This window comes from Agrilus planipennis, unplaced genomic scaffold (assembly GCF_000699045.2).
Source record: "Agrilus planipennis isolate EAB-ADULT unplaced genomic scaffold, Apla_2.0 scaffold39, whole genome shotgun sequence".
NCBI lineage: Eukaryota > Metazoa > Arthropoda > Insecta > Coleoptera > Buprestidae > Agrilus > Agrilus planipennis.
This window is the reverse complement of record NW_020439074.1, coordinates 1,798,660-1,809,433: the sequence shown is the minus strand read 5'-3', so window position 1 is coordinate 1,809,433 and position 10,774 is coordinate 1,798,660. Positions and strand designations below refer to the sequence as shown.

At 30.2% G+C, this 10,774-nt stretch overlaps 3 protein-coding genes across 3 annotated transcripts in view; 1 reads left to right on the top strand and 2 right to left on the bottom strand.

The window, feature by feature from the left end:
- Positions 1-41: 41 nt before the first annotated feature.
- LOC108745020 (ribonuclease P protein subunit p30) lies at positions 42-1,383 on the bottom strand. Its single transcript, XM_025977215.1, has 7 exons — positions 1,265-1,383; positions 1,074-1,201; positions 948-1,019; positions 825-893; positions 491-768; positions 333-412; positions 42-273 (listed from the first exon to the last, which is right to left on the bottom strand). Exons 1-7 carry the CDS (start codon positions 1,356-1,358, stop codon positions 134-136), a joined length of 861 nt encoding a protein of 286 aa, XP_025833000.1. The 5' UTR covers positions 1,359-1,383; the 3' UTR covers positions 42-133.
- Positions 1,384-1,502: 119 nt separating this feature from the next.
- Positions 1,503-2,069, top strand: LOC108745021 (39S ribosomal protein L52, mitochondrial). Its single transcript, XM_018481034.1, has one exon. It carries the CDS (start codon positions 1,600-1,602, stop codon positions 2,002-2,004), a length of 405 nt encoding a protein of 134 aa, XP_018336536.1. The 5' UTR covers positions 1,503-1,599; the 3' UTR covers positions 2,005-2,069.
- A 160-nt stretch (positions 2,070-2,229) lies between these two features.
- LOC108745019 (protein timeless) overlaps positions 2,230-10,774 on the bottom strand; it is a 9,910-nt gene continuing 1,365 nt past the window's right edge. The window contains exons 2-12 of the mRNA XM_018481032.1: positions 9,566-9,675; positions 8,620-9,173; positions 7,093-7,913; positions 6,635-6,995; positions 6,136-6,422; positions 5,159-5,357; positions 4,904-5,073; positions 4,405-4,841; positions 3,908-4,108; positions 3,709-3,820; positions 2,230-3,635 (exon numbers count right to left, since the gene is read on the bottom strand). Coding sequence (XP_018336534.1) covers positions 3,452-3,635; positions 3,709-3,820; positions 3,908-4,108; positions 4,405-4,841; positions 4,904-5,073; positions 5,159-5,357; positions 6,136-6,422; positions 6,635-6,995; positions 7,093-7,913; positions 8,620-9,173; positions 9,566-9,662 — 3,423 coding nt within the window. The 5' untranslated portion in view covers positions 9,663-9,675 and the 3' untranslated portion in view covers positions 2,230-3,451. The remainder of the gene's footprint in view (positions 3,636-3,708; positions 3,821-3,907; positions 4,109-4,404; positions 4,842-4,903; positions 5,074-5,158; positions 5,358-6,135; positions 6,423-6,634; positions 6,996-7,092; positions 7,914-8,619; positions 9,174-9,565; positions 9,676-10,774) is intronic.

The following is a 10,774-nucleotide window of genomic DNA, read 5'->3' as shown; positions in this document are numbered from 1 at the left end:
AAGCCATTTTATAGAAAATTAATTAATAGTAATATTTTAATTTAATTTTCGTTTATTTTATAAAAAAAAAAATATTAAAAAAGACTTCAATGATTGATATAAAAACCATGATGTTATTCATAATTATTCTACATTAAAGTTTAGTTTTCTTTTGTGCTGGTTGATCTACATCCATTTCTTCTTCATCTTCGTCTTCTTTAACAGTTTCACCCTCATTTCTATTACTTATAGCATTTTCTAGAAATAGCAAAGGTTTGCCAAGTTTTCTTCGTACTTAAATGAAAAAATAAAAGTAAATTATTAGGAAATCACATTACTTCGTTTTTCATTACTTGAATGAATAAAAACGTTCCTTCCATTACTTAGTATAGAGTTTTTTGCTTGTTCTTCTTTTAAACCAAATATAAGACCTCTTAGTTTCAAATTAAGAAAAATGTGAATACTTTGAAAAGAATATGCTAAAAATAATACAGTGTATGTTTAAGGATACAAATTGATAATATCATAAGGACTTCTTAAAGTATGCCGAAATGTTGCTCCACTGGATATTATTACATTTTCAGATTTACCATAAGAATGACATAAATGTGCAGTGTTTATAACATTTTTTCTTTGTGTGTTGTCTATAATAGCAGGACTATAACAAATTTCAAAGTGAACGCCTTTTTCAACTAACTGTTTATACAGTTTTCGATTAAGTTTATATGGTAATTTACTAAGTAAAGGATCAAAGCAAAAAATGTCAAAATCCATTGAACTACAAGCATACTGAAACATTAAAATTTTACAAAAATTTAAAAAAACATTACAATTTCATGTGCTACCTGAAATGCATTATTTGAAGTCGGTAAAACAGCCACAATATCATATAGTTTATAGTTTTTTGATCTCATCTACAAATAATCGAATTTAATTTAAAATTTTTTAATTTAAAGCATGCAGCTTACTATTTTATATATTTCGTCTTGTCTAGAGAATACTATAGTCAATCGATTTAGTACTTTTAAACCATCAATTTTCTAGAAAAATGATGTTATTTTAATTTTAAGGAAAATAAGAGACAATTACTCTACCTCGAATTTGATAGGTTGTGGTACTAATTCAAGAGAAGTTTTAACAGCACCTTTCTTCTTCTTTTTTTGAGTGTTGTCTAACGTTTCTTCATTAATTGTTTGATTAATAGCAATGGTTTTGTATCCATCTAAATTTCATTTATCTTTTATTTCTAAGTACTTAATCAACACGGTTCAATTTTTATACTTACAATCCAGAAGATCTTTTGAAATTTGGAAAAACTGTTTAAATTGAACGATCTCATGAGAAATGTTGTAATCAAAGTATCCTTTTACAACTTCCATTTTACATATAACTAATAATACAAGCTTTAACTGTTCATCTTGTCCAGTTTCTTTTATGATAAAAACCACTGCCGCTGGAGTCCGGCAGTCACTCCACAGCCTTTTAAAAGCTGTCAGAAAAGTATGGTTATGTCAGGTTATGGAACAAGTTAACCTATAAAATGAAGCAAAAATAAACAAAAATAAACATACTAAACGTGTTGTAGGTTTTAATTTAGCCCAGCACTAATTTACCGATAGAATGACCTTTTTTCGGCAAATTAACTGTCTTAGAAGAATGTCCAACATCTCTTCAAGATATTTTCACATTTCAAGAACCACCTTATTAGATCAAAAGTGGAGACAAGCAAAAGGGCTGCCACTTAACCCAAATGCATATGGAGTCTTAACTGATTCACCGGACTATTCGTTTTTAGATGGTCGACCAACACCTTACGGCGTTCGCCAGACAAAACGTTTAATTAAACAAAAAGAAATTGCCGAATCTATAATCATGTTAAGTAGCGAAGTAGATTTTGCTGTGGAGAGACATAAAAAACTACAGGCTGAAAAAGTTGCAAACGAGCAAAAAATTATTGACAGAAAATTAAAACCCAAAGGGAAGTTATTACTTTTAAATAAAAAGAATACGAATGTACAAGAATGATTAAAGTATGAGATAACATTTATAATTGTATTAATGTCTTAAGAATAAATATTGTTGCTGAAGTACTTAAGTATTTTCGTTTTTATTGTGATATTAAAATGTACACAAACCAGCTGTTTTAAATGATTTCTTGTCAAAGAAAACTTGAAATGGCAGTGTTTAATATTGATAAAAATCACATCATTTTCTAATAAATTTGCTTTCTTAGGAAAGTTAAAAATATCGCTTTTTTAAACATATATTTAAAATACAACAGTACATAGTAAAAAACAATACGTATAAACGACAATTAAACCTTCTACAAAAAGTACATTATTTTAGGCACACAACTTAGCAACACACCTAAAATATTTATATGTACACTTTCGTAGGATTTGTTTACTTTAATATATATAATAAATACTTTGAAATACTGCAACGCTTTCGAAAATTCGGTAAAAACTGTGTCGTCACAGAATCGTCAGAAATATTAGAAACACGATAAATCACTCCCCAACAAAACAATCTTTGTACTTTTCCTGAAAGATACTACAGCGGCATATTTTATTTGTTTTATAAAAACGTTTGAAGATCGATAACAGTTTCTGGGTGGATAACGAAGGATTAAAGTCTATAGGAATATAAAAATGCCCCACATAATAGTTATGAGTTTGCTAAGTTTTCTAAAGTAATTTATTCATTTATATTTTCAATTGGTCCTTAGAATCACTTCAGTAGTTAAACACAATTACCAAAGTGGCTGGCCAAAATTAATTATTTTTACAATTCTGTAATTGTACGTTCCCATCATTACCTATATATTTCATACTGACTGTATAAAGGCACTACTCGGATTCTGAAATATGGTTTTTGTTAGATTTATAATCCAAAAAAAAAAAAGAATAAGTAGGTATTTGCTTTTGCCCAATATAAAATATATCGATAATATTGAGAAAATACACAATAAATTGGTAAAAATGATCACCAAAATAATTGGAGATATTTTAAATCTAAATAAGTACTTATAAAGAACAATAATTTAATATTTTTTTTTTTAGAAAAGTTAATAAACTGACTGTAGAGGGTCATTTTTATACTCTTATCGATCATAGTCCCTTAATAAGGCAAAATTGAATAGTCATTCATTCATTAGATAAAAAAAAATACATTAGCAATATTATTTTCTACATAGAAAATAATAAGTGGTATATCAACTTTGGAGTACTAGTGTTGAAGAACTGTCTACTGAACAAAGGGAAGAATTGTTGTCGCATGCAACTCAACTGCAATGTTTTAGGCAACACAATTTTTATTCCTTCTTTTTAGAGTCAAAAAATGTATATATCATATAACGTTTTTTGTAAATAGAGTTAACTTATTATTCACTAAACTGTCCCAATAAAAAAATAAAACATCCAAAAAGTAATAGCCAAGTACTACTAGATCAGTTGCTGAACTCACTATTTTTTTAATCATCCTGCTGAATGTTTTCCACTTTCTCTTCTTCATCACTAACGTACATTCTTGTTAAATCCGAAGCAATGGATGCTGTATCACAAATGCTATCTTCCTTGGTAGTAATATCCATCGGTATGGGCGAATCTAACTTTTCAGATACTAAGCAATCCAATTTAGGAATCTCAATTGGTGAACTAGAACAAAATAAAAAACGTTTTAAAACCTCCTTTTACTCATCATATTATTTTAGTAGCAAACGTTGTTTACCTTACTATGTGCATATTGTGATTGGAATTATGAACGGTATAATTCTGTTGAGTCGTTGCGTCCTTGTACTGAGGTTTAGACGTAACTTGATTTATATCAAACTTTAATTTGGCTATAAAAAATTAATTAAATTGTGTTACTCACGATTAACATAATGTAAATCAATAAGTATAAACGAACTATTTGTTCAAGTACATACCTGGATTAAGGGGAGCCAATTGTTGTGCTATATTGAGTATGTAATCTGGAGTCCAAAAATGTGGAATTCTTATAAAAACTTTCCCTATTTCGGTCGGCAAAAGGAAGCCTAATTTATGTAGCAGAAGGATAAACGGTTGATGTTTCAAAATATTGGTTTGATCCACCGACCAAGGAACTATAGGAATTGGCAAGTTTAATGCTGAAAAAGATTTTTAAGTTTAAATATTGATAACTACATTTGCTATACATTCATGTGGCTCAGTCAGACAAGAAAGGTCTCATTAATTTGTGTATTCTTATGTAAAAGATAAACTAGTGTACTAAATCATTTAAATTAACTAGTTTATGTCTAAATAGTGCAATCGAAAGTAACTCGTCAATTAAATTATTGTAATTTAATAGTGCATTATCGAGGAGTTGAATATCAAATTTTTGATTTCGCTTCATCAAAATTTTCTGAGACTTTTACTTGGCTATAAAACACCTTATACTTACAAGCATAATAATATTCTACAGGTTCAGGTACATGTTTGCAATCCTTAAATTCCTCTGGATAACTTAATAACAATTTTGCAAAACACGCTTCATTTAAAACTTCTTGAAGCCATAAGAGAAATCTACCCTTGTTATTTTTCGCTAAGTACTCCTTTAAAATGTGAATATCATTTTTTTGATTTTGTGACGATTCTTGGGTACTTTCTTCGGTCTCTTGTACATCATCGTTCTGTTCTTCGTCTTCTTTTTTCAAAACAGAATTAACCTGGTCTTCATTTATGATTTTTTGTTTGATTAACTGTTTAACAATTTGCTTTTGGGTTTTATTCGTCGAACCAACTTCTTCATATTTTTTCAGAATATTTTCCACTGTATCTTGACCATCGCATTCCTCGTCAAAATATGTTTGTAGTTTTGTCTTTTCTTCTTCGGTCCAACTAAAAGAAAGAAAGAAGTGGGTCATCATGTAATATTTGAAAAAAGAAAAAAGGAAACGTACTCATTATTGACAGAAGGTGTTGGTGAAACTGCTAAAATTGAAAGATCTTCTATATCATCTTCCACAACTATCGGTGTTACATGCTCCACCCGAGTGAAATCAGGGTTTTCGCTTTCCTTCGAGGTACTAATGAATTTATTTATCATATATTCAATCAAATCCGACCACTCCTATTAATAAATAAGATTGTAACAAAATCTGCATGACTTTCTTTTTATATCAATATTAAATCAAAAAGTGTAATTTAAAACCTACATCACAAATGTCAAAATCTGTTTCCCAAATAGACGAAAACGTTTTAAGAATATGGGGTTGAAAAAGCGAGGAGACATTGTCTAAGTCTCCTGCTACATGATGCATCATTGTAAACACACAATTGTTGACAAACTCTCCGTTTTCTTGAAAATTTTCAAGAAGTATGCCATACTGGTGCATGATTTCAGATGAAGAAAAACTGAAACATTTAAAAACTTATTCATGATTCCACATCGTTAATATTAATTAAATCTTGTTTAGGCAAAGAAATATTACATACGTTGCATACGTTTAAATATATTAATAATTCAAGAGAGCATATTAATTCTGAAGACCATCAATGTTCTGTAGAAAATAATTAATCTAAATCACTTACCGCTATCATTAAAATAATAAATAGTGGTACTTGAAAAATTTTACACACCTTTCTATAATTTTCTGTACAACGAAACGAAACGAAAATCTGCTAAAAAAAGCATCTCCAAATATAAAAAGACATTAATATTAACTAGATGTAACGGTTCCTTCTTATTTTTACAATAAAAAAAAAAAAAATAACAAATTTGAGTTAAGAAAAACTGCTTCCTGCTGCAAACGTGTTGTTTTATATCTACATAATAAAGTGCTTCATAATTTTAAGAAGTTTAAGTCACAGTTATGTGTTGTATATAAATATTTTATTTAGAATTTCATTAAAAAATGAAAAGTAGAAAACTTAAGCACTTTGATACAAACTATCTTTTTACCTGGAACTCTGCCACCCTACGATACTACCAACCTACATTCTGCCTTGCGAATATAACGGAACTTCCCTTTTTCGAAACCACCCCCCTAACTAAATCGCTGAAAGAATCAAACTTTTTATACATAAATGGAAAATGTTCTCTCGATTAAAAGCTTAATAAAATCTAAGGATAATTTTAAGCATTTCCTGTCTGCCTACTTACGTTTTCACATTTACAAGAAATATAACTTACTTCTTCAAATGATCCATTATATCTGTGGGGTGATTTTCTTTTCCACAAACATTGTCGTAAAACAGAAGATACATGTGATTCGTTTCAATTAAATCTTGTAAATATTGTTTGCTCTGGGTATTTTTGTCATATTGATAGAGAAGTAAAACGAATAATCTTTTTAGTTCTTCCATTCCAACAATTTGAGTTTTCAACTTTTCCAATTCTTTCCTGTTGCGCTCAGTCAAACACGTTGCCTTCGAATAAGTATCAACTGCTTGCAAAAATTCTTTTAGAGCTGTTACGGTCTGTAATAAATAACCATGTTAAATACTTATATTATTTACAGTTGTTTTACCATTACATTAGCATAAACTAAAAGCAATTTAGTAGTAGTAAAATTTTTTAAAAATAATGTAGCTTATTATTTCTTAACCGATTTAAACGCGGTTTTGGCCAAAATTTAGAAAATTTAACGTTGCTACTAATAAAATTTGCAAAATGAATAAATTAAACGTACCAAATGTAATCTTCTCAAACTAGGTCGTATTTCGCTCTCAGCATTTTTGTACAAAATTTCCAATTCTTCATATATCCAAACGCCTTGGAAGACTAGATAGGAAATGATTTGGAAGGACAGCACGGGTTTTAGCATTTCCCATTCAAGTTCCAATTCAGTAGCGAACTTTAGAAAGAAAGTTACAAGCCAAAAAAAGTGCGAAGTGTCGATTTGCATATGATAATTTGTTAGTAACTGGGCGTGCAAATCGAAAACTAATTCTGCGTAACCTTTTAGTAAAAAGCTGATGGTGAATTCTTTTAGAATGTTTGTTATGTCGTCATCTGTTGGGCTATAGCGTATCAAGCCCTTCAAATTGATCCTGCAATTAAATAAACAAAATTAGGAACTGAAACGAATAGGATTTTAAAATTCACGATAATCAACACTTACAAATACATGTACGAATAAATACTTACATATTCATTTTTCCTCTTTTTACTAATTTCTTTTTTCTGTTCTCCTTTTTCTCCAAAACAGACAAAGTTTTATTTTTGGTGCTGTTATATCTGGTTTTATGAAAATTAGGTGGCTTTTGATGAACTGGTTTCTCATGGGGTTGATCATCATCATTACTTGAGGTAGAAATTGATTCTCCAGGATTTTCAGGTTGAGTCCCGTAGCCGTAATCCGACAATTCGCCCGAAACGCAGTCCATTTTCATGGATTTATAAAGTTGCTTATTGTTCCTGTTATCACTGTCGCATTCGGACTCTTTGTCATTCGATGAAGAATTTTCTTTCGGATCCGTCGATATTTCGCTGACATCTATGGAGGTGTCCCTTTCAAAATGTTTTCCGGAACTACCACCATCTTCGAAGTTCCTACATCTAGAACTGGATTCTGAGGAAGTTGCGCTACACCCAGCGTCGTTCTTCTCCTCATTTGATACGATTTCCGTATCTTTCACTAATTTTCCATTTGTACTACTATTATCACTATCACTTTTGCTATTACTCTTCTTTTCACGCCATTCGTTAATGTTTTTTAAATTACTATTACTAATGTTGTTGGTATTAGCAACACCTGTATCACTGGAATCAGAAGTCGGATCCGACATGATATTGGGCGATGAAAAAAAACTTCCTTGGTCGGGTGGTGATGTGTTGCTCTCATTATCTTCTGAACTGTCGCTAAGCGATGCGTCGAACCACAAGTTTATGAGTTTTTTTAGGTTTCCAGCGTGCTGATCTTTGTACAGCGACGCTAACAACTGTACCAACGTTGTACTCCAATAAGCCTGACAATTACAATTAAAATTAGGTACTTTATGCAGTTTAATAAAAAATACAATGTAAAAGCACACTCATAAAACTGTAAGAGAACGTTCTCGAATGTAACATCTCCCACAAAATTTTCTTCTTATTTTAACAGAGCAAAATACGAAGAATGTGCTTTATTAGGAGACGATTATTTTTTTTTTAAGAAAGTATTACACGAAATAAAAAAGCAAATATCATACCTATACTTTGGGATAATTAAAAAAATTAAAAAAAAAGCAAAACTAACAAAACATTCTGTATTGTATATACTATTATTTATTAAACATTTAAAAGTTACATGAAAGGAGTGCAAGTCGTTCGCAGATATAACGCTATATTGTACTTAGGCCCGCAAAATCCATCAAAATGAATCCTAAGTGACAATGTGAACGATTTGCGGTCCTTTACTCAGGACTTATGAAGTTTAAGAATAAATAAATTTTATATTCGAAAACTGGCTCATTTCGAATTTATACAAAATGTAAATGAACAGGATATACAAACCGTACAAAAGCAATCCCAGTAAAGTGCTGTAAACAAGCAGCTGAAGTGCGAAGGTGCAGAAGGTGTTAGTTCGAGAGCCGCTCTAGAACTGTTCGAGAACAATTCTCACACGCATGTTCGCCATCAACATTTTCAGAACGACTCTCAAACATCACTCTGGCGCGGTTGATAATAGCTTACCTTCTCTGGACATGACAGTAAGTTTAATATGATCTTGCCTATGCTTTGCGCAAACAGATTCCACACAATTTGATTTTGCATATGTGTTTGCGTTATTTCATTCGAAAGAGATAGTTTGCTTTCCGGTATATGTAAAACGTTTCTTAACAACAGCAGACAGTTATTAATGCTGTCACATTTGCCAATGTCGAGTTCGTTCTCCTCGACGGTGTCCTTTATGTGGTCCACGACCGCTTTTGTACTTCTGCTGTCGGTGAAGACCTCCTTGCTGGTTATCAGAAGACGATTCAAATCGAAGATTGTGTGCCTTCCAACGTCGCTCTGAGAAACCGTTTCCACCGAGAGAAGACACTCCACCGGAATTGTTAAGTTCACCAAAATTTTAACTGTGGCATCGACAATCTTGGTGGCAGTTTCCGTTTTGCACGTCTGTGCGTGAATCAGTAGGGGCATTAAGTCGTTCTTAACATTCTGACACAAACCTATGGTCCTTCGATAAGTTCTCAAAACTCGGTCTTCTACTACAAGATTCCTCAGGATTTCGTTTAATATACCTGTAATTTCACAATTTATCATAAACGAGCCTCCATCCAAAAATATGTTATAAAAAGTTTACATTTTTAATTTTTTTTTTCAAATTTGAGCGCACAAAATTTTTCTCTTTACAATGGTTCAAGCCAATTTAAATTTGTTTGGTGTAAGTGTTGTAAAAGGTGACCTACGATTCGACGAAAATCATTTTTTGATTAAACGAACGAAATCATTCGTATTTTTGGTTCCTTTTAACACAAGGACACGCGAAATTTTGATTATCTTTTTTTTTTGAAAAAAATACTCATAAATAATCATATCACTTATTTAATTTAGAACTTTCTTTTTGTAAAAAAGTCCAATGATATTAAACAAAATGAATGAATTTAAAAAAATAATAAATAGTTAAACTTACTAATACAGTCTTCACTAATTATATAAGAATCCCCATGTTTCGCTCCCAACGAAGCAAATGTGTTGTGCACCTGCGAGCTGTTCATCATCCAAGCCATGATTAAATATTTTCTGCAAGTAAAAACAATAAAAACATAAAATTATATGGTTTATTTTTATCGGTACAATTTTATCATAAGAATTTATCAGGGTGACATTTAAAGATTTAAATTAACTTCCTTTCCGTTTATAGAAAAGTGCACCATTTAAAACCCTCACGATTTAAATTGGAAATACTACCTTTACCTAAATCTAAACTCGTCACGTGTTGTCGTGCTGTAAATATATTTATTTTATACGTTAATTAGATCTATATTGGATTCTCAACCATTCGAAAATAAAAACGTTTCTTATTTATAAATAGAGAAGTTAATAAAATCACTTTATCCAATTTGTTTACGAAATATCGTGGGATAAAATCGATCATATTTAAAACTTAACAGATATTTATATTATCGTATGTAAAAAATACAAAAGGTATGCGGTCTCGTTCTCCAACACGTGCTAGTATCTCTATATAGCATCAGTGTGATGAGAACTCGATTAAATTAGATACGCGAATTAATTATAAGTTATAAAAATGATTTCTCTACCTCACTTACCTGTTACTGAATTTCAAATAAATTGATTCTTTTTTTGTTTTGAAATGTTAAATATAAAAAAAGATATAAATATGCATTATTATATTCGATATGTTTAGTGTGCATAGAAAAAAATAATAGTTGCAAATTAAATTAAAAGAACTCTACTTAAAATATTAAAAAAAGGAAAAACATAAACGACCAGTGTCTACATATACGTAGTAATTAAAGACTTTGTAACAAAGAACTTAATTTGTTTTTAAAGAACGCAATTATTTCCAAGATTTAATTTTTGTCAAAGTTTCTGGAATTTAATATACTGTGACGTTGTGAGTACAGTTACAGAAATAATTTTTAATTTAAGGCTTCTTATTCTGCTTAATTTAATTATAATAAAACGAATACAAAAGGGTTTAATAAACTTTCCATATAAAACGTGAATTTGCAAAACAAACCTACCTAAAACAATTAAAAAACTTTTTACATTACATCTTGTCGTTTTTTAGTACTTATGCAATGTATGTAATTTTAAAGTGGAATAAAACTATGATAAAAAAATCGGAATATTCTTTGGAATAATACATTATTAA